The following is a 27551-nucleotide window of genomic DNA, read 5'->3' on the forward strand; positions in this document are numbered from 1 at the left end:
GATGTTTATGTGTAAACTGGACGGAGTAGTTCCACAAATCATTTCATATTGAATGGTATTTGTACGTAGGTACCATGTCTTTCGCATGTGTTCGAGAAACCAAATTACACTACACTGATCTAAGACTGGTTTTCATCAGCTGTTTATTTAAATTGGACATCTGGCTTTCCTCGTTGTATTGCATATTATTTATTTTTGGAATCGCGTAATTTCACATCTAGCGTACAATTTAATTTATTCATGATTTGTCCTTCTATATATCTGAGCGCTTTCCCGGTTTCTTGCTCATTTGTTAAGTTTCGGAGTCCAAGGTACGCTTTTTACTTCATTTTTCTCAACTTCGCAGTCTATGGAATTCTACGTTGTTGATCATTGCGTGAATCCATTACTTTTTGGGTTCGTCCCTTCGGCAAGGCGATGGTTATATTTGTTTAGTACATAATTTGTCTGGTTACACAAGACGTGGCCGTACTAGCTCTGGTGACACTTTTGAAGTTTATCTGACAATCACGGGCATGACACATTGAATTAGTGACTTATATTATCTGTGGCTACATAATATAGTGAGATTAAGACACCGTAAATTATCAAATAATTAATCAAAGGGTTCCGTACCTCAAAAGGAAGATATGGCCATATTAATCACTCGCGTCCTGTCTGTCTGACATTCAAAGACATTTTGCTCCAAACTACAGAACCAATTGATTTGAAATGCACACACAAAAAAAAAGGTATTTCAATAGTGAAATACAGATTGTTGTAAGCACATTTGTATTTTATTTACTGCTCTGTATGTGAAAGCAACACGCCGCTTATATTTAAAATAAAATGTAGATAACATAATCTAGCAGTTTTATTATTCAGATGTCTGTAATTAAGTCACTTCAAAAGACTGCATAAATTTTCTTGGCAAAGACTCATGAAAATTATAAGTGTCTTTATCCCAATTATTCTTATCATAACCCGAATAATAACCATTTAATATCTTAACTGTTCGACTGTAAAAAAGATCGTTAAATCCTATAAATAAGTTAATGTACGTACATTCGAATATTTTATACTCCAATAACATTTAATTTGGTTTTATAAAGGAGATTTTTGGTAACTTTATGAGTTGTAAAAGCTGAATACCTACTGGTTGCGGTGCCATGTGTGGTTTCATTAAAAAAATGTATGAAGAAAATATATGAAAAATATATGAAGACATAAAATAAACCATATCATATAATTATGACAGCTCCAACTGGTATAATGGATTAATAAATATAGTAAATAAATTTTATTTTTATACTGACTCAACAGAACCATTAAAATTATTAATGAAAAATAATCTGTTATAATATTTAAGACTATTAGTGACCACGTTGTAATTAATAACTTTTTTGCCAATATTTTATTTTGGTGGCACAAAATATTTTGGTTTAAGGCATAACTCATTTTTGGCATACAGGTGCAATGTGGCACAGGTAATTAACTTCAGGTTAGATTGGTCATGCTTGTATGCATAAGAACGTTATGTTTGAAAATCAGTATACCATGATATGGCATGCATATTACATTACGGCTTAAATTTTAATTCTTATAGTCTTCTCTTTCTTCTTATATTCTTATAGGTCAGTAGATTCCAGATGTCATAGAAAAATATGTAAATAACTTAAAATTTTGAAGTCATAGGAAGACATAAGGATGATTAGCTTGATTACAAAATAAAATACATGAATTCAAATTCAAAAATTCAAATTCAAATTCAAATCATTTATTCAGAAATTAGACCTTCACAGGCACTTTTTCTCGTCAATCTTTATATTTATAGTTATTTCTCACAAGCTACAAACTACTGGCATGAACGGAGTAATAATAAAATACATTTTGTATAAACGTAATGTTGAATGATGAATTTTATATTTTTAAGTATATTTGGAAAGTATTTTGACTCAAAAAATACACCTACAAACCGGAAAATTTTTGGTTTTTATATTTTGAAAAACGCATCTGTCTTGACTTGATGGCAATCCAATTGGTGAACCAAGTTAATGTGTGTGATAGACGTCATTAACGAGTTGTGGGCTTAGAGTGAGTTGAACAACGCGCCGCCGTTTAGACAAAACTTTGCTTATTTCTGCACAGGTTAAAGATAATGTCAAACTTGACTGGTGCAACCCAATATTATTAACAGCTTGAAAAGTTAGCTACATAGTTAATAATCTAAACTAAGTTATCCGGGGATTTTGTCATAAAATCATGGTAAGGAATAAAGAAAGTCATAATTGTGCATGAACGTTTATGTAGTGGTAATAAAGTCGAAGTTGCAATGAATTTGGGAAGGATTGATGTGCTGTTATTGTATGCGGTCAGAGCTGTTATTTTCACACAATAAAACACATAATAATCATGATAGTAACTGACATTTGGACGTTAACCAAGAGAAACAAGCATGATGATATACAGACATTAATGCGACGTGTGTTTTTGCCTTGAACTTTGTTGCACATAAAACGAATATGTCTTCGTATTGGTGTAAAAATGTTTGGAAAAAACGCGAGACCTAGTCAGAAGTTCGGTATATTATAGCAAACTTTTGTTTGCGAACTTGCACGCGCGTAATATTAGTTTTTCCTGATTCCAGAAATTCAGAAAATCCTCTGCTGGTCTGCTGGGACTGTTCTAAAGCTGTGCGAAGAGCCATTAAAGTTACCTCTTCTGTTTCTACCACTCGAAACTCAGGCGCCGCGCAATCTAAACCCCAATTCGCGAATTTCATAATTTTTGACAAAGGAAAATGGGTCGTTCACATCCCATAGCTACGATTTGCACCAGCCTCGATAGAGCCCCAGCCTTAGAAAAAATAAAATATGTAGGTAACAATATCGGACGCTCCCTAGAAGCATGGACTCACCGTTCCGATTCCTTACTAATGTGGTTCCAAAATGGTAAGACCGATCACCCGTTTGATGCTTGCGCGGGCGCCCCCAAACAAGAACGAATAAAAAATTGATTTTTTCCTGTAAGTACTGGCAAATTAATAATAACAGTCACAAATACGATATCAAATAAAATATCTGTAACGTATTACCTACAGGTATATTGAATGACGTCGGTATGTCTTACATCCGTGTTGTGTCACGCCTATTTGAAGACTTAATCATAAATCTCCACTCAAACAAATATTTCCATAAATAACACTTGGCTATCGTCTACAAATACCAGCCTAGCCAAATTAATTTCAAAGAACCGATTACAATCACAAGCGGTGGTGGTGTAATGGTTAAGGCCTGTGGATCGAAAGGTCCCAGGTTCGAATCCTACTCATGTCACATGAGTTTATATACCAATCTGACTCTATAGTAGATTTCATAGACTTCTTCTGGTGGGAGAAAACATCGTAAGGAAACCAATATCAGATTTTGAGTTAGACCATCCGCTGCTATACAGCTGTGAAAACCCCATCAAATTCCATATAGTATTTTTTGTGTAATGCGCGAACAAACACATAGACAGACAGGCAAAAATCTAAAAAAAAAATGTTTTAGCCCATAAATTAAATTAAATTAGTCCCATAAAGACCACTATATACATTTTTCTTTAATATGAACTATTAAAAAATATATATATTTAATATGATAATATGTATAGAACAAGGCCACTTACAGTTTTTTATTATATGTATAGAAAAATACATAAAAAAATACCTAAAGACTATTTTCGACTCGCGCCTTGTTCCAAGTTTTCGTTTCATCAATGAAGAAATTAAAAATAAACTTGCAATGTGAAAAGTTGAGTGTAACTCAAGATTATATTAAGAAGCACTTGAGTGTACTCGACTCAAAGCCTCGTGAGATCAAGAGCTTTTAAGAGCTTCCTACGAGTATTTCTATATCGATAGAATAGATAGCTTTTCGAACATATTACTGTTAATGTAACGACCTACTTTAAATTATGTAGTCGACTGTTCCTGGTAAACTGATAAAGCATATTTCCGTTATAGATCCGCTGCATTCATTCCAATTTGTCCAATGGAATTTGCGTGAAGAAATAACCTGTAAAAGTTGGTAGTATTCAAGTTTTATTGTGACACAGTCGTCTTAGCGGGCTGGACTCCGACGCTCAACGGCTGAGGATGTAACTGGTAAAAAACGCTTAAATGAAAGAGAGTCATAGTAATTATGTCGTGTAATTTTTTTTTGTATAATGTGCATTGATCGTATTTAATTTTAAGTGTTGTGTATAGCATGGTTAGAATTTCGGTGTTATTACATAAGAGAAATTAAGAATCGTTAGATATCGTAATGTAACTAAATGATAAGTGACTGTACGTTTTCAAATAAATAAAATAAATAAATATGTGTTGCACATCATCCGTCTGAAGGCCGCAATGCAAAGATCCACAAATATCACTATTATCACATAATATAAAACAAAGTCTCTTCCCGCTGTCTGTCTGTCTGTCCCTATGTCTGCTTGGTTGGTTTAGTAGTTTAGTTATTTATTTTAGTTTTAACCGAGCAAAGCCGGGACGTGATTTAAAAAAATGGATTGATGCCACCTTTCAATTTTTATTTTTCTGCTGCATGCATTCGCAAATAAATAAATATTTTAGCTTTCTAGTTATTGTTATGGATAAAAACCTAATTTACTAATAATTGACTAGATTCAGAAAACCTATAATGATTCTCTAAACCCGCGTTCGAACGAACATAAACTTTGAATGCACGTAAAAATGCATTTAGCCACTTGACAGAGATATAATTATTTCTAAATAATAAAAAACTCTCTTAATGCTCATAAAGCTAACTCCGTTCCATTGTAAATAAAAAAAATAAATAAAAAAGAATGTAATTATACTGAACAAAGTAAAATAAACTCCTTTAAAACTTGATAATTTAGCCCTAAACAAACCAACAAACCAACAGTATTTAGGTCGCGAAAGTTCCTTAATCCCAGGCAACATGCGCCACCATTTTAATTGGCGCTAGCAACTGAATATTTGAAGGTCAATTATAATAATTAGCCCGTTTTGTAATCAAGAACTATCCATAGCTATTTTACATAGCAGTACCCACATTTCCTTAAAAGATGCCTTGCGATAAAGCTCCATGAGCTACTTTTTAAAATTGTGAAATACAGGGTTTTAAAATGCCGGTTCCACATGTCGCGAACCAGTTCGCAAAACATTGACAGATTCATCATACATTACTGATTTTTCATTGGGGTAAATAAAAGCACTCATCGGCGACATTGTGGAGCCAACATAACATATTTTTTAAACCACTTACGACAGTTGGAGGGAAGTTATAAGTTTAACGTGATTGTGCATCTGTATGTCCGTCCGTGACATCGTAGCAGCTAAGCGGCTGAACCGATTTTGATTAGTTTTTTTTTATGTTTTATTTAAAAATGAATTTAATCGAGAGTGTTCGTAGATACTTAGACATATTTGGAAAATGTCTGTTTACCCATTTGAAGATAAGATAATCGAAGAGAGGGCGGAGCAGATAAGAGACGACGAGCAATTATGAAGTCGGATATTTTAAATCGAATATTTTCTCTTTTTTATTTATTTTTAATCGCATCGTTGCCCATGTGGGGATGGCGTCGATGGACTGGACATCACGACCTGTCACCACGCGGCCCTGAACAATACAATCCACAGAGCCCTTGCCACTGTCCATCTGCCTGCCGTTTTAGAACCAAACGGTCAGACTAGATTCATTCCGGTCTCCTGCCAACATCCCCGGGGATCATCAGGGGATGATGGCAAGAGACCGGATGGAATGAATCTAGTGTCCTGGAGATTGGGACTGCCCCTGGTATGGGATGCCACATGTGTGGACACCCTGGATCCGTGAATTAAATTTTTGTATATTCTGACATATTTTAAAACGTAGTTGCGTTGCGCCTGTCTGTATGGACGTGATAAATTATCAAAAAACTACTGATTTTTGTACAGTTTTCACCAATAGATAGTATGATTCCACAGGAAAGTTTGGGTGTGTAATTTATTATGGTTTTATACGAGCGAAGCCGGGGCGAGCCATTGAAAAATTATTTCTCGTCTTTCAATAACTAGAAGCGCAAATACACATGAATTGATAATGTAGACGTGGGTGGTTATTCGTCCCTTAAATTTTAAGGACGTTCAAGATCATTCACACCAGATGGTGAGAGTTCTCGAGTTTTGGAGCTCAAATCATTAATTAATGTCAAGTTTAGCTGGTTAACGCCTCGACAGTCGGTTCGAGACGAATATTCTGCTTGGAGTTAACCGCAGTGGGTAGATCTACTTCGATACAAGATATACAACATCTTGGTTATATAAATGATTTATGTATTTGGGAACGCTGTTTGTAGTTCAACTCAGTTGGACTGTTGCGAGCAGAGGATTTTTAACAAAGTTAAGGACGTGTTTCACCACTTTCTCTTAAAATCTCATAGCGCAATCTGCCCTTAATGTTTATTGAAAACTGTATCAGGAGATTTATGTAGGAAAAAAAGTGTGTGTATGTCTTTTAACTTCGACCTGGTTGTGCCGCTTTCATCTAGTTCTGACAGAACCATTTAGTTCAATAGGGTATATACTGTGTATGAAATAAAAATGTATAAATTCATTCACATAATGAGACACGATCAAATATAAATTTGATTGGCAAAAAGCGTTTTAATTATACTTGAATAAACACAATTAATAGTAAATGTTATTATAAATAAAACGTGTTTATTTAGAATTTTTTGTGTTCATTATATAATAATTGAAATGGTTCTTGACGTCACTTGTGCATACTGTCATTAATATTATATAATATATAATACCCATATAATGTTTGAAAAAAATATATGATTTGTCTTGATAGCTAAATATGGTATATAATATATACTATTATTATAAAGAGGTAAGCGTTTGTGAGTTTGTATGTTTGTGGCGGTTAATCGTCAAAACTACCGAACTGATTTCAAAAATTATTTTACCATTAGAACGGTACATTATCCAAGATTGCTATAGGCTATATTTTATCTCAAAATTCCCACCGGAGCGAAGCTCCAGGCAACATCTATTACTTTTTTTTTAAAGAGAAACTCATTAATCAGGTTAGTCAAAATAATACAAATTTATGTATTCAAATATCTTACACCTGTTAACAATCAAGCTATCATCAAAAGGGGAAAAAGGCGCGATTTTCCACTAAAGGGATGAAAAGGGCTTATCAATTGACGCCTTTGCGGCACGCCTCTGAAAAAAAGTGGGTTATCAGTATTTTTTATGGCGCCATTAAATGATAGGCAAGGGGATTAGTGTAACCCGATGAGGGAGAATTGTCTTTTTTAAAATATTTTTATTAATTATTATTGTGTATGAATAGTATTCCGCCATTTTTAAAATCATATCATATCTTTATTGTGGCACACAAGTTATACAATGGTTAATATAATATACAAGCGGCCCGTCCCGACTTCGCACGGGTAAAAACACAATAAATTATACTCCTAAACCTTCCTCAGGAATCACACAATCTTTTGGTGAAAACCACATAAAAATCCGTGCAGTAATTTTTGTGTTTATTGCGAACAGACAGACAGACGCGGCAGATATGGATAAATAGTAATGTTCATCGTCTTGTTTTCCGCATTATGCTATATTGTTATGCTTTAATTATTACGTATATAATATTAATATTCTGTTTTAATTAAACAAATATATTTAATGTTGTTTTCTGTTATGAGTTTTCGAAATGTATTTTTTTAAATAGAATAAAGGTAAAACCATAAGATTTGTAATAAATCAATGATATTTATTCTATTTTCAAAATGTTATTGGTTATAATATATTGTATACTCTTTTTATTGTTATGCCTAAATAATTAAAATCATTTATGAAAAATATCAATAATTTCCCTTTCCTAAATTCACACTTAACATTTAAGTAACACAGTAGTTTTGTAGGCTTACGATAACTGCTATAAAGCACGTCACACAAACATAAGTAAATGGTGGAAATTGCTTAAAACTACACTCACCCTTTCACGCAAGAAAGTAATTTAATTTACCGACCTGTGTCAAAAGTGCTGGGCGCTAGTTCCAACCAAATCGGCACGCCAGTACCGTACTGAGCCGCATAAAAAATTCAGAAAAAAAAAAATAATAAAAAACAAATAAAACAAAAAAATAAACACACTCAAATCACAGAACTGGCCGTAAATATATTGTTGTTTAAACGAAACACTTTTGAAATTCGAATCCCATATTTAGGTTTGTTATATCGTCGGTAGGAGGCGCTGCGTGCGCCTAGCGAGGCGATCTTCGCGTCACTGTGTTCCAATGGATTCGTAGCGCATGCGTCCCTGAATTTGTGTGCGTGTGTACGTAGAAACATTTCATTTTGTAATGAACTGAAAATATTCTCCCCGACAGATTTTGAACTTTGATCCCTTCATTTAAAGTGTGATTTCAATTGTAGGAAAACTAAAGGGTGAGATTCAAGTTCGAAATTGTGTTTCATCTCTTTCCCGCTTGCTGTGTTCACATGTATTTGAATTTTAATTGAGCACAACGAAGTGAGGTAAATACGCTATTTTAATGTGAGTATATTATACTTTCTATAATATGTATATTATACTTTATTATATATTGTGTCAAGGCTTTCGTGGCAGCTGAAGTGTAAAGTTAGAATAAGCTCCTGTGTTCTGTGAAAACTTATTCAGGTAAGATTAACTTTTTGATACCATAGATTAATGGGTGGTTCTAATAGCATTTCGACCAATCAATTGAATAGTCATTACAATTATTCAAACCAGGTTGCTTGTTGGTCAAAGTCAACATTTAAGTTAACTGTTGCAATTCACTTTAGGGTGAACTTTAAAAAATTTGTAATTACAATTTTTCAAACCAAGTTGCGCACAGGTTAATGTCAACATCAAAGTCAACTGGTGCAACTCGTGGTTCTCGGTGGTTGTCAAATATTTAAAAATTGTAATGACAGCGCGGCCGCAGCTGTCAAAACGCTCTGACATACACCCACAGATTTAGATTATAAATCTGTGGATACATCCAATTGTGTCAAACTATTGCTACAGACTAAAAAACCCGGCTGTCATTACAACTCAGCACGATTATAATGGAGACAACGGATGTACATCAATCAACTGTAGGCTGTGAGAATGGCCTTATTGTCTTAAATATATTAGGACAAATCACACAGATTGAGCTAGCCCCAAAGTAAGTTCGAGACTTGTGTTATGGGATACTAACTCAACGATACTATATTTTATGACAAATACATATATAGATAAACATCCAAGACCCGGGCCAATCAGAAAAAGATCATTTTCCATCATGACCCGACCGGGGATCGAACCCGGGACCTCTCGGTTCAGTGGCTAGAACCTTACCTCTTCCTACACAGGGGTTGTTATGTGGAATGAAACACATACAACAATGCCTTTTTCGGTGTTGTTAATGGAGTGTAGCTCTTTTACGTGTCAAACATTAGCAAAGGTTGTCGCTTTTTTACACTATAGCTGATTTTTATGTATCGTGGCGTGTAGTTTCGCCCTAGAATAGAACCGTGGATCTTCTCGTGGATGTCGTAAGAGGCGACTCAGGGACACAAAGCCGGAATCTTCCAAAATTAATGACATTTTCTTTACGTTAGCCCCGGTCTTTGGGGGTTTCCCGAACTATGGGAAAATATTTGTACTTTTGCGAACACAGATGTTTTTCTGCGGTTCTAGATGTTTCAGTTTCTGAGTTTATGTCCATTGGACCCGCTCATAAATACTAAAAGAAAATTATCTATGAACCCGCTATATAAGTTTAATAATTAATATGGGTCGTCGTTGAGTATTATCTATTTATTTATTTATCTGTCTCTACGATACAAATGTTGAAAAGAAACATTGGCTATTTAATTTAAATAAGGTTTTATCCGAGCTAGTTGTGCCAAGGTATAGTGCCAATTAATGGTGTTAAAAAGTCATGTGTATTTCATTACACGCAATGACTTCGACCCTCAGCCATGAGGAATGCGACTATGAAGAGACCCGTGCGAAGCCGTGGCGGGTTTGTCACACAATTATAACTCCACAAAACAACAATTAATCGGTAATGATTCTCGAATTTCATTCGCGCGTCACGCGTTGATTTATTTGCAAACATACCGGTCACCAATCACGCGGAAATTCAATATTGGCGTTGCAATTATATTCCAATTACTGTGCTATCGAATCACCATTATCGTGTATTCCATTAATACGTTTATGAAAAGTGATAATCCAGCTGTAGGTATATCGAAGAGGGACTGGTTGTTAGGTTTATCTTGTTTTTCTCAATTTTTTTTTAATATTCTCCCACTACAAGTAGGTTTGTAGATTTATTTATTCTTTTCTTACTTTCCTTCACGTCGTCTTCCTATTAATACCATCGTGTATACACTCTATTAGTCTCTTCTATGATCTACCTATAATCGTGAATCTTTTAAGTTATTTATATATAAAATATGACATAACATTTTCAACCATTCATTTATCTATTCACCTTTGAAGAAGCGGAGGCGGTGGTGGTCTAATGGTTAAGCCTGTGGATCAAAAGGTTCGAATCCTACTCGTGCCACATGAGTTTGTATACAAATCTGACTCATATATAGTAGTTTTCATCGACCACCACTTGCTTCCGGTGACGGAAAACATCGTGAGGAAACCTGCACACTTGTTGATTATTATTAACTTGTGTGCGAATTAAATTAAATTTAGTATAAATAAATAATGAAAAATTAAAAATATAGTGCAAGTTTTTAAATTCACTTTTCACTGCGATTTGGTGGATGTTGCGTCACAGTGATAATTTACCGTCTCTCACTACGAGATTCATTAGAGGAAAGTGAATTGAATACCCACTAAACCCACTGATCTAAGACAGAAAAAAACACTTCCTTGCGACGCGGATTTCTGCGTATTTCCTGTAACTTTGCTTTAAGTCAAATTTCCCAAGAGTTTGAAATAATTATCAGCGTTTGATATAATTACGCTCTTCACAATAAACTGACGTCGTTATTCTGATGCTCCAACAACAAAACATTTTAAGTACAGAAATAAGACATTACACAAATTAATTACTACGTGTTCGCTTCTAATTGGATACTATCTCCCCTTCGCACACCGGCGCGGGGCGCTGCGGAGCGGTGCACTCGGCACGGTAGTAGGTAAATATTAAATATTTTAAACTAATTAAATAAGTAATATATGTACATATAACTAATTACGTAATGCGGGTATTTAACGCGCACGTGGTAATACTATATATACTCTATTTGAAGTTGCGTTCAATACAATGGCTTGAATGAATGGATTTTATAGAAATTTAAAATATAGTTGCTTAAGGGGGTAAACAATCTATCTATATAATAATGTTATTTATATTATAATGTTTTCTCCATATTTTTATTTGTATTAGGTATGTCTGGCCTTGGGCTTTGGGGCATCACAGCAAAGAATGAAACTAGAAACATGCGAGTTTATGTGAATTATATTTTACTAGTTTTTGCGTACGGCCTCGCCTGCGTGAATTGGAAAGGCAACATCCGAAACCAATTTCATACTCGATACTACAATAAGATTAGTCGAACAGATAATGCGTAAATATGTAACATTTAAACAAACTTATTTTCGCATTTATAATAATTAATATTATGTAGCTTGCTTTCTCTTTTCTCGCCATTTCCAAACATCGCTTCTCAACTCCTATCTAATTACGTGTGCTAAAAATTGGTATAATTTGTAAAGCCAGCTGCCTTTATGTCCTCTTTCGTCGTCATAAATAATCCTTACAGCTGGGAATTACTCCGTGATGAGGGGAAATTAAATTAAGAATATCGTTCCGCCATTTTTATTTTCTTGTTATCTGCACACTGGAGTTCTGTGGAATGATGAAGACTTAGAATACGGGGGTTAGAGTGAAGAAAATAAAATAATATTTTTTTCTAATTTCCCACTCCTAAGATAAGAATTGGCAAGAGAATACCAAAGAATGAAGTTGCATGCTTTTACCCAGCAGTAGGACTTAAATAATGATCCTACCTACTAAAATATAAATGCAAAAGTTTGGAGGAAGTATGTGTGTATGTTAAGTTACTCTTTTAAGCAAAATCTGCTGGACGGATTGTTATGATATTTGGTACAGGTGTGGAATATAACCTGGAATAACACATAGGGTACTTTTTATCCAGAAATTCCCACTGGAGCGAAGCCTTGAGCAGCTAGTAAATACGTAACACAAAAACTATTATTAAATCAGTCGTCCAAAACTTTTGATGGAAAACAATGGAATTTTTAATAAAATGCTGCAACGAAACAATATTTTCGGTACAAACGATGAATTATCGAATGTTTTTGTAAAAAGTTCGATGAGAAATTGTTATGAATTTCAATAATCCACTGTTCATTCCTCCTACGCATGCACTGGGCGTGTAAACAAAACTTTTAAACTATCTAAACTAGATTAGAGTCTTCTACTTTTAAACCTATAACAAGTACTTCATAATTTAGTAGCCGCGCTCTGTAAATTTAAAAATCAAATTTTATGCTTTTATAATTCTCTTTCAACGTTGCGCGCTCATGCAGTGCATCCGTCTATTTGTTGATCTCTCTCTCTATATATAAATAGAAGTTAATTTTCTTTCATCAGTCATTTTAGCTGAATGTTTTAAACTTTATTTAAAAGGCGGACTTATGCCGTGAAGGGACGGAGAAAGGAAGAAGCACACATAATACACATAGGAACAAACCCCGATAATTCAAGTTACATTTAGCTATTTGTATATATACTTTTGTACTACTGGTCCCTGTGAAGGTAGATTTCTGAATAAATGATTTGATTTGATTCACCAATAAATAAAAAAGCTGGCACAAGCGAGTTATGAATTCTAATCCGTAACCATTAGAATTCATAACTCGCTTTTGCCAGCGGCCTCACCCGCGTGAATTTCATAGCAAAATCTCAGTAATTTTTTTATCGCGTTCTCTGTAATACTGGTAAACATTATGTTCAATATGGTGATTTAAATTTGCATTTTTTCTCATTTTTAGTTCAATTTTGCTATTTCCCGCTGCGTGTCTCGTCCCGAAACTTGTTTAAATTATTTTTGTTTTAGAGTTTACAGCGGGTAAACAAACATTCTGATATAACACGTGATTTAAAGGTGTAAAGTAGTGTTAAAAGTGATTTCCAAATTACATAGGGTTCTAAGAATAACGGGAATATATATATATTTTTTCATTTGTAGTGGATAGTATGCTCCTCTATAGGCTATAAATAAATGACTATAGGCAAGTTGCCTGTGTTTGCCTGGATATAATATAAAATGTATAAAAATTCACATAATGAGACACGATAAGAAAGTCAAATGTCACTTTAATTTTAGTATTGTTTGTTTTTATGAAAGTATAATTGGAAGGCCTTTTTTTTTACTTCAAAATTTGTGACGTCACTTGTTCCCTGTGTTGTGTGTACATACGTTATATATTTTTTTGTTTTTGAAACATACAAAAAGAAAATCAGATTTGACTTGATGGCTACAATATTTTTCAGACAACACAATATTAGTGATTCCACAATTGACAATTTTTATTTTATTTATTTTATTTTATTAAGAAAACCAACAGCGTTACAGATTAATTTTACAATGATCTTAACAATATATAAAGCCAATAACAGGTTTCCCTTTCTATGACAATAATTTTATAAAAAAGTCGACATTGGTGAAATCAAAATAAAAACAGTTAAATAAATTATAGAAAAATCAGAGCAAGGTAAGCAATCACCGAGTTTTAAAATTGTGTGGTTCAAAACGTCGTCATGCAATCAATATCAAATAAAATCTTTACTAAGTTGGTACAAATTAAAGTTGCTGCATAGCATACCTGGGCACTAACATATATTTTTGAAGTATATGCGAAAACTTATATGCATTGAATTCATTATTATGTTATAACTTACAATTTAAGAGAATCTATTATTTTACGTTTAAAAGAAACTTTGGAATTAGCAAAAGGGTCTACATCATCAAATTTCGAGTTAAATGTATGAGATAAACGTGCTGTAATCATATTTTTAGCATATTTAGTGCGACAAAATGGAACGTGGAATAAAGCTGTATGACGCGTGCGGGTCGTCGGGGTTCGATAGCGAATTTCGGAGACTAAGTCGGGACAGTCGAGCCCGCCATTTACTATGTCATACAAAAGACACTTATCTGCAACTGTACGACGTTGTGCCAAGGTTAGCAGGTCATGAGCGAGGCAGCTGTCCTCATACGATTCTGATGGTCTGCGGGCCCGATAGTTAAGAAATTTAATGAATATTTTTTGGATACGTTCTAAATTATAAATGTGAGTGATGTAATTTGGTGACCATATAGGGCTAGCATATTCCAATGTACTTCTCACGTACGCGTAATAAATTATTTTAATAGATGTTAAATTAGAGAAGGACTTGCATATCCGCAGTATAAAGCCAAGATTCTTATAAGCTTTATTCTTGCAATACTGTATGTGTTCTGTTAATAGCATCTTATCATCAAAATGTACTCCCAAGTCCCGCACAAGCTTAGTCCTCTCTATAGCGGTACCGTCAAAAGTATAATTATAAATTATTGGATGTGGTTTTCGAGAAAAAGTAATACATTGGCATTTTTTTACATTAATGGTTAATTTGTTATTAGTGTAATATGTAAGAAGACAGTCCAGATCCCTTTGCATTTGTTGACAATTGGATTCCGAGGAAACTTTGCAAAAAATTTTTTTGTCATCAGCGTACATGAGATAGTTTGAATATTTAAAACAACTGCCTATATCGTACAAGTACGCGTTGTAAAAAAGCGGGCCCAAATGTGATCCCTGAGGAACTCCTGTAGGAACAGAAACGAAATCCGATCGATAACCACCGAGGACGACAGCCTGCGAACGATTTTCCAGATATGATTTCACCCACCGAAGTAAGCTACCATGAATTCCCAACCTATTTAATTTATCCAACAAGATGGAGTGATCTACGCGATCGAAAGCCTTCTCCATGTCAGTATAAATCACGTCAACCTGACCTCCGCCATCCATATTTTTAAGAACAAAATTTGTAAAGCACCCTAGGTTCGTAGTTGTCGATCTTCTTTTCACAAATCCGTGTTGTGCATTAGGTAATGCCTGTGATATTAATTGGTATATGGCATTGTATACGATCTTCTCAAGCATTTTAGCCAACGGGTTGAGAATAGATACAGCCCTGTAGTTTTCGATATCGGATCTAGAGCCCTTCTTGTGAATAGGTACGATGTGTGCCGACTTCCACATGGCGGGAAAAATTCCCTCGCTTAGTGAACGGTTAAAAATAATAGAGATTGGAAAAGCAAGTGATTCAACGCAGTGGCGCCAGAAAAAAGGAGGTATTCCGTCGCTTCCAGATCCTTTATTTATGTCTAGCTGTTGTAAAAGTTTTCTGACGGTATCAGTTGTCACATATACTTTGGATATTACACCATTACAGTCATGGTTCTCCGCAACTGGACTAGCACTGGTAGATGGCACACCAAAAACACTTTTAAAGAAGTCATTAAAAGCGTTACAAATATCTTTACCCACCGAATATTCAGTACCTCTCAAGCTAAGGGTTTTTGGATATGCAGAACAGCCGCGAATTGCCTTGGTATAAGACCAAAATAATTTAGGATTGGTTTTAATATTATTTTCACATCTAGACGTGTATATCTCAAAACACTGCTTCTGTACCTTGCGCTCACGATCACGCAATAAAGAAAATTCGTCGTAATCTAACCTGTTTCCATACTTTTTCCATCTAGAATGAGCTCTAGTTTTTTCTTTAATGATTTTAATCAACGCTGATGAATACCAAATAGGATATGATCGTTTAGATCGTTTTATTAAGGGTACAAAGTTTATAATACAATTATTTAAAACACTGTAAAATTCGTCAACAGCTTCATCTAGAGGTTTATCGTGCAAAACGGAACTCCAATCTTTTTCAAGCAGGAATTTATTTATTGATTCGTAGTCGGCTTTCCTAAAATTACGACGTGGCACTGAAGCTTCCTTCAAGGGGCGCAACTTAAGGTCCAAAATATCCATGGTGTACGAAGGATGTGCCGAATCCTCTCTTACTAGTGGGTCAGAACTACGTGCAATTAATAATGGAAGATTAGAAAAAGCGAGATCAAGCGTATTACCAGCGACATTTTTTAAACAATTGTACTGTGTGAGGCCTAAGAATTGAAGTGTTTCAATAAGCACAATACCAGCATTTTGTACCTCGACAGGTCCCTTTCGCAGATACGTCGGTTTACTGTCGTCCCATATAATAAAAGGTAGGTTAAAATCGCCTATCAGAAGAAAATTATCGTTGGGATAAGTTTCAATTTTATTTCTAGCACTTTGAGAAAATACTTCTATGTCAGACGGTAATCGATGTGATTCGGGAGGCATATATACAGCACATATATGTAGGTCCACTGGTGCGGAACACGCACGGGCCGGCACCGTCACCCACAGGAGCTCCGTGGCTGTGGCGGACGAAAACGCTTTGCGCGTAGCTCCCAGTGACCGCCGTGTTAAAATAAATACTCCGCCGCCTGTTTCCTTTTTAGTAATAGCTAAGTCACGATCAAAACGGAACACATCGTACCTATCATCGCAAAATTCGCCATCGAAAATCCCGTCGTGTAACCAAGACTCTGTTACTATTATTATATCGTAGTTATTGCAGAGAATATTATTTCTAAATTCTACCGTTTTAGTACGTAACCCACGGACGTTTTGATAAAAAATATTTACTGACTTACTAGACATTGTGAATTAATAATCTACGTAATGTATTATCAATGATTATAATATTTACCTGAAAATAATTACATATGCTTACACCAATTAATATACTATAGCGTCCGTGAGTGCTATATAATGATATAATTTTTAAGTTGACGTTATCTGATGTTAATGAATAATGCGAAACAAAATAACAAAACTTTAAAAGTCGCAATGCCACAACACCATAACAAAAAAGTTTGTTGTAAAATATGGGGTATTCTAACAAAAATGCAATCATCAGTACACAGCGTGTATAGGCAAACGGTGAGTTAAAACGCACGAATGATACAGCAGATACACTATAATTGAGTGCATCCATTTCTGAATAACCGACGTTAGAGACGTAAATAGCAACAAAATATAATCTTAGATCCGTTATATGAATATAAATGCTATACATAATTTTCATGACATAAAAACATCTATTGCCGAAAAATAAAATATCCCTTATAATCATAAAAATAGTTCCATTTTTTATCAATGCAAAATAAACGTATATTATTTCAGTGACCCGAAGAAAAAATATTAATATTTTAAACATATACTTAATGTATAATTTTATAAAGATATGAAAACTAAGTTCATGCGTTGAGAGTCGCACCCTTGTTCCGCGTATGATATGCTTAGGTATGCCAGCGAGCCACACAAAGCTGAGATTAGTCAAAGAGTAACTTGCAAAAACAAGTATAGACATTACACTTCTCATATTATTACCATCAGCGATTACCTTTACTCTTTCAAAATTATTATTGAATATGAATTTTGTATAATTTTGATACACGAGTTTACAAATTAATACAATGAAAAAACATACTAAATTCAGGAAATTTTGGAGACATCCTTTTCCGTTCGTATTTGTATTGGGGGAGAACCATCTGCTTTCCTTACGTATATTCTTCCGTGTTTGATCCACACATACTGAAAATTCTTGAGTTTTGCAACTTCCCTGCATTTTTTTAATAGCTGTTTATTGTAGTATGTGAGGTGTTCATTGACGAAAACTGGTTTGGCACTCCCAGACATGTTCAAGTTCTTAGTGGTGAGGCGATTTCTCCGAACACCGGATAAGATGTTATCTTTTATGACACGTGACTTCATCCTTACAACTATATTCCTAGGACGTCCCTGCAGACGGACCCTAGGTGTTACCCGGTGTGCCTCCAGAATGTCATTTGGTGATATATCAACATCCGCATGTGCGGCTACAGCCAAAACCAATTCTATGATGTTCTCTTCCTTATTCTCAGGTACACCGACTATTTCTAGATTCATAAGACGATCTCTTTGGTTGTTAGCATTAAGCTCAGTAAGCAACTGATTATAGTTACGAGTCATCACCTCCAATTTTTCCTCGAGACTTGACAAAGACTTATTCTTCTCGACCAATGAGTCTACTTTTTCTTTCAGCTCTTCGCACTGGTCGGTGTTGAATTGAACAGAAGTTTCCAGGGAAGTAACTAATTTTCTAGTTTCGCCATTCGTAACGCTTAACTCATGGACGGTTTTTCTAAATTCGGTATGCTCCTGTCGAATGCTGCTGATTTCTGATCTAAGTTCCTGGAGCCCTGAGTCCAAGTTTGTTTTTATGTGAGAAATATCCTGTTGAATTTCTGTCTTCCAACTCCTCATTTCTGTCGTGAAACTAGTAAACATTTCATAAAAGTCGTCTCCATGTCTGCGCTTGCGATGTGTCACCGTTCCTTGGTCGGATAGATCGGGGTCTGAACAGTATTGCTTGGAAGGCGAGCGTAACATTCTTGCCATGACACTTCTGTTTTATGTGATAGTCTTTGACGCAGTAGTATATAATAATTTGCCCGGAGAATTAAAAACTTGTCAATGCACTTTAGACTTTAGCATAAAGTATAAAAATAGAAAATTGAAATAACGTATTATTAAATTATGAATTTTTAACCAATAGTCGACTTTTGTTATATCGCGACACGTCCGTACTGTTATACTATACATATGCACCCTTTAGTGCTTACATCACTCACAGACTGCTGCATCAGCAGATTCGGTTGCGACGTTAGTCGCTAGTCCATTCCTTTCAGTCAGTCGAAATCGAGCTCCTTTCCATGCTAGACGGTTGCCTCAAATCAATTAATTCTTTTTTTTAAAAACCTATTTCCTCAACGCCGTATAACATTTGGTGGCAACGGTAAAGGGATTTAGAAAATAAAATCCCCGGTTCGCCTCTTTCACGTAAAATTCAAGTATATAAATTCACGCGTGTGTGTGTTTGTGTTCAACTTCGAGTTCTGCTCCGGCCCTCATAGTCGTCGTCTTCAAGAAAGCAGTCCACCTGGGGCCCATTGTTGGGCATCGCCGATATTCAACGTGCTCCAACCGGCCTCAAACCACCTGCCAGGTTACCCACTGTCACGCGATATTGACGCTGTGACCGGTATACCATTGAAGCGACAACTAGTAATTCATTATCACATACACGGTATCCTCATCACTGTATCCAGATCTAAGCGCACCTCCTATCGACATCGAGATTTCACCGTATCGACGACGTCACGCCGTGCCTGTATTTTGTTGTGTCTACGCGACCAGCGACATGCTCGCCCTTATCACGTTTCCTGCATTCCTGTGAGTGACCTTTTATTCATACTTATTCTATTGGTCATTGCTACTCTGTACTCGTGTTTTTTTTAACAAACGAATTCTTGTCATAATTGTATAATTTTATTATTATTATTTTTCTTTTATATTCACATTTTGTTACTCATTTAAAATGGCCGAAGGTCGTTCAACCAGCCCGAAACCCGAAATCTCTGTCACAGACACAGAGGAAGATACCCAGGGCCAATTACATCCAGGCCCCTCCACTAGATCTAGTAAAAAGAAAGCGGCTGTAATTCCCAAATCCGAAATTGAATTATCCACTTTGCTTAAATTTATAAAGCCATTTGATGGTTGTAGAGAAAAGTTAAATTCATTTTTAGTAAATTGTAATAATGCTTATGAAATAGCCTCGGACACACAAAAGGATATTCTCTTTAAATACATACTCTGTCAGTTACAAGGCAAAGCAGAGACCGCCTGTTCCATTAAAGAATTTACTAATTGGCATCAGCTTAAAGAGTTCCTCAAAACGCAGTTCAGCGAGAGGAAACATTACGCTCATCTCCTCACCGAATTACAGGAATGCAAACAACAAGTCACTGAAACTGTCAGTCAGTATGCTTTAAGAATAGAGACTTGCCTTATCTCATTTACTTACCGAAATTTCCATCTCACACGGCCATAAAAGTAGAGAAATGATTGGACGTAGTGCCGCGATGGAGGAATTAGCCCTCCATCATTTCCAAATGGGGCTAACGCCTCGAATATCTAATTTTGTTAGGAGTAAATCCGTTAAAACTTTAAACGAAGCAATTAATATCGCAATTTCTGAAGAAAGAATCCAACAATCTTTATCTAAACACTCAGCCCCGTCTAGCAATCAACAATCTCGTCAGTTTATACGTCGTAACCAAAATCCATCTTCATTCAAAAACAATCCTATTACTCCTCGTCCTAATAATAATAATTCCATCCTTGTCTGCCGATATTGCAAAAATCCAGGTCATACTATAGAACAATGCCGAAAAAGGGAATTTAATAATAATCGCTTCAAAAATCCTGATCAAAACTATACAAGGCAACCCCGTGTTCATTTCATCTCCGATGAAACTTCGGAAACTAACGATGATTTTCTTACCAATCCTGAGGGCGGTTATGACACCGTAGACTCTAATCAAAAAAACGAGTAAACATCTCGTCCCAGTGTCGTGCGGGATTATATAATTTTAAAACCGGCACTATCAATTATAATTCATCTACTAAATCCTCTGTATCCACTGTATCTATGCAGCAACCCAAGGTTGATCTGCCCAAATCTACTAAATCCTCTGTATCCACTGTATCTATGCAGCAGCCCAAGGTTGATCTGCCCAAATCTACTAAATCCTCTGTATCCACTGTATCTATGCAGCAACCCAAGGTTGATCTGCTTAAATCTACTAAATCCTCTGTATCCACTGTATCTATGCAGCAGCCCAAGGTTGATCTGCCCAAATCTACTAAATCCTCTGTATCCACTGTATCTATGCAGCAACCCAAGGTTGATCTGCTTAAATCTACTAAATCCTCTGTATCCACTGTATCCATGCAACAACCCAAGGTTAATTTACCCAAGCCTACTAGATCCTCTGTATCCACCGCATCCATGCAACAATCCAAAGTTGACTTATCCAAATCTACTAAATCCTCTGAATCCGCTGCATCCGTACAACTTAAAACTACTAGTTCTCTAGATCCTTCAAAACCCAAAGTTTATAATATTTCAAATATTCCATCTAAAACCTTATTACCTCATGTTCTAATAAAGTCCTCTGTCTCTGATATCCCATTATCTCTGCTAGTAGACTCAGGATCATCTGTAAGTCTATTGAAACATTCTTGCATTATGAAACATCCCAAACTCACAAAAGACATAATTCAGTTAAAGGGTATAGACCCAACTGATAACCCTGTCTGCACTCAAGGTCACTTTTTGCTAAAACTGCAACTTCCTAAATTCGACATATCCCATAAATTCCATGTAACTGATATACCTGACTTACCCTACGATGGAATAATGGGCTCAGATTTCCTTAATGCACACAATTGTAATATAAATTATAATAACAATATCCTTTACATTAGAAACACATCCATTAGACTACACTTTCATGAGCCTGCCTATATAATACCTCCTAGAACGGAAACTATTATCGAATGCTCTGTATCAAATCCTGAGGTAAAAGAAGGATTAGTCCTTGATCAGAAACTTTCTGAAACTTTACTAGTAGCTAATTGTATAGTCCATGTAAAAGAAAATAATAGAATAAATATATCCATTGCTAATACATCCGAAGAACCCGTAACTGTCAAATCCAACCTAAACTTAAAACTCGATCCCTTTAATCCCAAAGTCCTGTCAGAACATTCAAATGAATGCATAAATCATATAAATCTTACTACTAATAGTTTCAAAAGAACACAAGAAGTGTTAAAACAAGTCCGCACTTTTCATCTTAATAAAGAAGAAAAAGACAATCTTCTACAATTATGTTCCGACTTTTCTGATATATTTCATCTCCCAGGAGAGATCCTAACTCATACCAACGCTCTCAAGCATGAAATCAAAACAACTACCGACAATCCCATACACACAAAATCCTACAGATTCCCCGAAGTCCATAAAGCCGAAGTCCACAATCAGATAAATAAAATGTTAGAGCAAAATATCATAGAACCCTCTGATTCCCCCTGGTCATCACCCATATGGGTTGTTCCAAAGAAACTAGATGCCTCTAATGTACAAAAATGGAGAGTTGTAATCGACTACCGTAAACTTAATGATATCACTATAGGTGATACTTACCCTATACCTCAAATCACTGAAATTTTAGATCAACTTGGCAATAGTAAATACTTCTCTACTTTAGATCTGTCATCCGGTTTTCACCAAATTCAATTAAATGAAGCAGATAAATCGAAAACTGCCTTCACAATTCCTGAAGGACACTTCCAATTCACAAGAATGCCATTTGGGCTCAAAAATGCCCCTTCAACATTCCAAAGACTCATGAATTCTGTACTGTCGGGCCTCCAAGGTACCCGCTGTTTTGTCTACCTTGATGATATAGTCTGCTATGGGTATGACCTTAAATCCAGCATCCAAAATCTGACAGAAATCTTCCAAAGAATCCGTAACTTTAACCTCAAACTTCAGCCGGACAAGTGCGAATTCCTCAGACGAGAAGTTTGTTATTTAGGACACGTAATCACAGAGCAAGGTGTAAAACCTAACCCTGAAAAGGTCAAAGCCGTAACTTCTTTTCCAATTCCAAATAATCCCAAGGACGTGAAATCGTTTCTTGGCCTAGTTTCCTACTATCGTCGTTTCATCCCCGATTTCTCTAAAAAGGCAAAAGCCCTTACTAATCTTTTAAAGAAGGATGTACCCTTTAAGTGGGAAAATCAGCAACAACTTGCTTTTGACACACTCAAGGAAGAACTTACCTCTGCACCTCTCCTGATATACCCAGATTTTACCAAACCTTTTATTCTTACCTGTGACGCATCTAATCATGCCGTCGGCGCTGTACTCTCTCAAGGACCTGTGGGAAAGGACCAACCTATAGCTTTTGCCTCACGCACACTCAATAAGAGTGAATCCAACTACAGCACAACCGAAAAAGAGCTGTTAGCCATAATATATGGATGTAAGACATTCCGCCCTTATATATATGGGTATAAATTTATCATCGTCACAGACCACAGACCCTTGAAATGGCTATTTAATCATAAAGATCCAAGTAGTAAACTCCAAAGATGGAGATTAAAATTAGAGGAATATGACTACGACATAATATATCGCAAAGGTAAACTAAATTCAGCTGCTGATGCCCTCTCTCGATATCCTGTCAATCCTATCTATCCAAAAAATCATACCAACCTGAACCCTAATAATGATGAAATTCCTGACGATGACCTACAAAACCTTCTAATATCTCCTTCCAGCCTAGAAGCCGATCTAGCTGATCCTGAAATAAATAACGAATTACTAGATTATTTGAATGATATGTTAGACAATGAATCTCCTGGAAAACAACCAGAACCACAACTTTCATCAAATCAAGAAAACCTCGAAATCTTACCTTCTTCTGTCCAGTCTGCACCTGAAAGTCCTCCTCTAGTACCTGAAAACTTACTTTCTGATCGAACTGCACCTGAAACTCCACCTTTAATACCCGAAGATTCACCTTCTTCTAACCAGACTACACCTGAAACTTCATCTATACAGTTCGGATCAGATGAAACCTATAATACTTTCCTAAAAGCATCCAAAAATGTACACGACACTCTTATTATAGAACATAATGAAAATCTACTTAAAACCACACAAAACCTCATTATTATACCTACCTCCATAGACTTGGATGAGTCTATGCCTTACATTCAGGAAATCATTAATAGTTGTTCAGAACCCGATCGGAGTAATTTCTTAAAACATGAAAGGTCATTATTTACCTCTCTACCTCTCACTATTAGAAATAAGACTTACCTTTTCTCATTCACAAAAGTTCACCATTTTGACGACTTGTCCTACCCGGATATATTTAAATCCATAAAATATGTGCGGGACGAGATTATAATGACATACCCTACTATAAACGAAGTTAGCATAGCAGATTTTAGGAATCCCTTCGATAGACACTCCTTCGTAAAAATCTATAATATTCTCAGCTATCTTTTTGACGGAACCAATATTAAAATCCATATATATCATAATGATATCATATATCCTTCTTTAAATGAAATTCCTAAAATTTTAAAAGAGAACCATGACATCCCTATCGCCGGACACTTAGGATCTTCTAGAATGCTAAACCGTATAAATGATAGATATTATTGGAAAAACATGCGAAGTGACATAGAAAACTACGTAAAAAACTGTACATCCTGTCAAATAAACAAAGCCTTACGCAAAACAAACAGAGCTCCCATGATAATAACTTCCACTTCTACGTCACCATTCGAAAGATTGTCCATTGATATTGTAGGTCCTTTACCTGAATCCGGAACAGCCAAACTTAAATTCATACTAACTATGCAAGACGATCTTACGAAATTCTCGCTAGCATATCCTCTTCGTAGTACTACTGCAGAAGAATCCTGCGAATGCCTGCTCCATTTTATTTCATTATTCGGAATTCCTAAACATATACTCACTGACCAAGGCACCAACTTCACCGCAGACTTATTCAAGAAAACCTGCGAATTTCTAAAAATAAAACAGTTGTGGTCCAGCCCTTATCATCCCCAAACACAAGGCGCCTTGGAAAGGTCACATTCTACTCTCAAAGAGTATTTAAAGTCATATGCCAATGAAAATCAAGACAACTGGCCCCGTTATGTCTACACAGCCATGTTAGCATATAATACCGCCGTACACTCTACCACACACTATTCACCTTACGAACTATTATTCGGGCACAAACCTCGCATTCCAGACTCCGTTTATGGTGACGCCTCTAGTGTTACTTACCCCGAATACGTAAAAATGTTGCAACATCGCCTAAGGCATTCTCGAAATAAAGCCTTAGCGCTCATACAAAAATCTAAAATTAGTTCTAAGACTTATTATGACAATCGTACTCGCCCAATAGAATACAAGGTTGGCGACTATGTATTACTTAAAAATCATCTTAGATTACGTAAAGCCTTATCACCTCTCTGGAAGGGCCCATATAAAATCGTCAAAGTCCATGGTAACCACACTTTATCATTGTTAATAAATAAAAGGCATGTAAAACATCACTTTGATGAGGTGAAACCTGTGGAAACTCACGAAGTTTAAATTAGGTTTAGGTATAAGTTTATATTTTAGTTACTAATATAGATAGGCACTAGGTCATACAGGTAAAACTAAGTAAAGTCTCTTTCCTTACAGCATACTGGCCCAAGGTCATCCGGAATTTATTCATCAAATCAACGTGAGCTCCGGAATTTACTTTGACCCTATCGGTGAACTTAAAATCCGTATGAGTCATTTAGACGTGGTCACCCCACTCGATATCTCGCACATTGAACCCCACTTGCAAAATATAAACTCAGTATTAGGTACAACACGCTACATATGTAACCAAATTAGATTAGAAAAATCATATAATTTACAATGTAATAACCTGTTAGAACCCTTAACAATAAGATATCATGACATTGTCTCTGAATATTCCACTATTTCGCACTTAGTAAATAAAAGATCTAGAAGAGGAGCCTGGATAGGTGCCGTTGGTTCTCTCTCCAAAATCGTGTTTGGGACCCTTGATGAAAATGACGCCATAAAATATGACAATGCCATTCGAAATGTTCAAGATAACGAAAAAAGACTGAGCTCATTAATAAAAGATAATATCCTAATAACATCTGAAGTTTTGACAAATTTTAATAAAACATTACAAAGTATACAACTTAATGAGGTCAGCCTTAATCTAGTTATCGATAATTTCTCTTCAACATTAAAAAATATTACTTTAATTTCAAACGAATTAGTTGTAAAGACGAATATAGATTTTATACTCAATAGTTTAGAAGCATCTATACTCACCTTATCATTCCACCTCGAAGACATAACAAACGCTATTATTTTTAGTAGTCAAAACATCCTGCACCCGGCCGTATTACCGCCCACGCACTTATACCAAGAAATTGTCAATAATTACAGATACTTACCTGTAGACCTTAAGTTACCTGTAAGCTTAACATTAAGTAACATACATATTATTACAAATGTATCCAGTGTAGTGTGTTATAGTATAGGCAACAAGATTATTTTTGTTCTGAAAATACCTCTAGTGTCCCCTAAAGATTATAGTTTGTATCATAACATAGCATTGCCAACTCCTCATATTAAAGATAAACCTAATACTTTTAGTTTCATAAGACCTAGTAGTAAATATATAGCAATGACCATAGACAAATCCGAATATTGTAACCTTGATTCGTTAAAGGAATGCATAACGATAAGCCCGCGCGAGTACATCTGTGACGTTATGACAGTGTTCCCGTCCAGTGTTAACCCCTGTTGTGAAAGTGAGTTATTGTCCAATACAATAAGTGTTCTCCCCGTGCAGTGTAAAACAGACTTCTTTTATGGATACGTAGATTTATGGCAACCACTCGATAATAATAATTGGCTATATGTACAATCTAAAAGCAGTAAACTTTACATTGAATGTCCTAAAGAAAAACTTGTTGATATTAACATTATCGGAACAGGAATTTTAACTATTCCTAATAACTGTATGGCCCACTGTAAAAGTACAAAATTGATACCTAAATTTGATAATGTAAAAATAAATGTTAATATTGTTTACTCTAACTTCAACTTAATTAATGATTCTTGTTGCACTTTAGATAAGTTTAATAAAATAATAAGTAATGAGCCTCCCCTTAAGTTGCATAATATAAATCTAGATTCATTCACGTTAGAAACAAAATCTAAACTAAATTCCATTGCTAAAGAAACAGATAAAATTCTAAATGAACATCAAATTATTAAATACGAGACTCATTACTCAATTATTACTATAGTTATAATTTGTGTAATCTTAATCTTTTGTATAACCAAACTTATTATGTATATTAAATCGCGCAACTGTCTATCCCGTCGCCTTCCCGATACTATTCCTCCAATCCCTGCAGTTTCTCCAACTGATCAGATTCCAATTGCAGAGAATATTACTCCCGCTAAATTCAGTAAACCTTGTTCCGTTAAGGAAAATATACCATCTCCCAGTATAAGAATTAATGTTTAACCCTAAGTGGTTTTCCTCTTTACAATTCTTCCTAAACATAGTTTCAACCCTATGTTTAGTCTACCCCAAGGAGGTGTTATACTATACATATGCACCCTTTAGTGCTTACATCACTCACAGACTGCTGCATCAGCAGATTCGGTTGCGACGTTAGTCGCTAGTCCATTCCTTTCAGTCAGTCGAAATCGAGCTCCTTTCCATGCTAGACGGTTGCCTCAAATCAATTAATTCTTTTTTTTAAAAACCTATTTCCTCAACGCCGTATAACAGTACGCAACGAGCGCTACGCGCTAATAACCACAAGGAGCTAATAAATAAAGTAGAAGTGGAGTTT

The 27551-nt window shown here is 35.5% G+C and overlaps 4 protein-coding genes across 8 annotated transcripts in view; 2 read left to right on the top strand and 2 right to left on the bottom strand.

The window, feature by feature from the left end:
- Shaw (Shaker cognate w) overlaps positions 1 to 8317 on the bottom strand; it is a 91287-nt gene extending 82970 nt beyond the window's left edge. For all 5 annotated transcript variants that reach the window (XR_008405296.2, XM_053755051.2, XM_053755050.2 and 2 more), the window contains exon 1: positions 8044 to 8317. The gene's annotated coding sequence lies outside the window, so the exon portion shown is untranslated. The remainder of the gene's footprint in view (positions 1 to 8043) is intronic.
- Positions 8318 to 17675: 9358 nt separating this feature from the next.
- On the bottom strand, positions 17676 to 18611 carry LOC128675614 (uncharacterized). Its single transcript, XM_053755134.1, has one exon. It carries the CDS (start codon positions 18609 to 18611, stop codon positions 17676 to 17678), a length of 936 nt encoding a protein of 311 aa, XP_053611109.1.
- Positions 18612 to 20080: 1469 nt separating this feature from the next.
- On the top strand, positions 20081 to 21219 carry LOC128675571 (uncharacterized). The gene has a single exon (XM_053755061.2). The coding sequence runs from the start codon at positions 20126 to 20128 to the stop codon at positions 20618 to 20620; it is 495 nt and encodes a 164-aa protein (XP_053611036.1). The 5' UTR covers positions 20081 to 20125; the 3' UTR covers positions 20621 to 21219.
- A 146-nt stretch (positions 21220 to 21365) lies between these two features.
- LOC128675569 (uncharacterized) lies at positions 21366 to 27441 on the top strand. The gene has a single exon (XM_053755055.2). It carries the CDS (start codon positions 25442 to 25444, stop codon positions 27215 to 27217), a length of 1776 nt encoding a protein of 591 aa, XP_053611030.1. The 5' UTR covers positions 21366 to 25441; the 3' UTR covers positions 27218 to 27441.
- The last annotated feature ends 110 nt before the right edge of the window (positions 27442 to 27551 follow it).

This window comes from Plodia interpunctella, chromosome 14 (genome assembly GCF_027563975.2).
Source record: "Plodia interpunctella isolate USDA-ARS_2022_Savannah chromosome 14, ilPloInte3.2, whole genome shotgun sequence".
In the NCBI taxonomy this organism is placed as follows: domain Eukaryota; kingdom Metazoa; phylum Arthropoda; class Insecta; order Lepidoptera; family Pyralidae; genus Plodia; species Plodia interpunctella.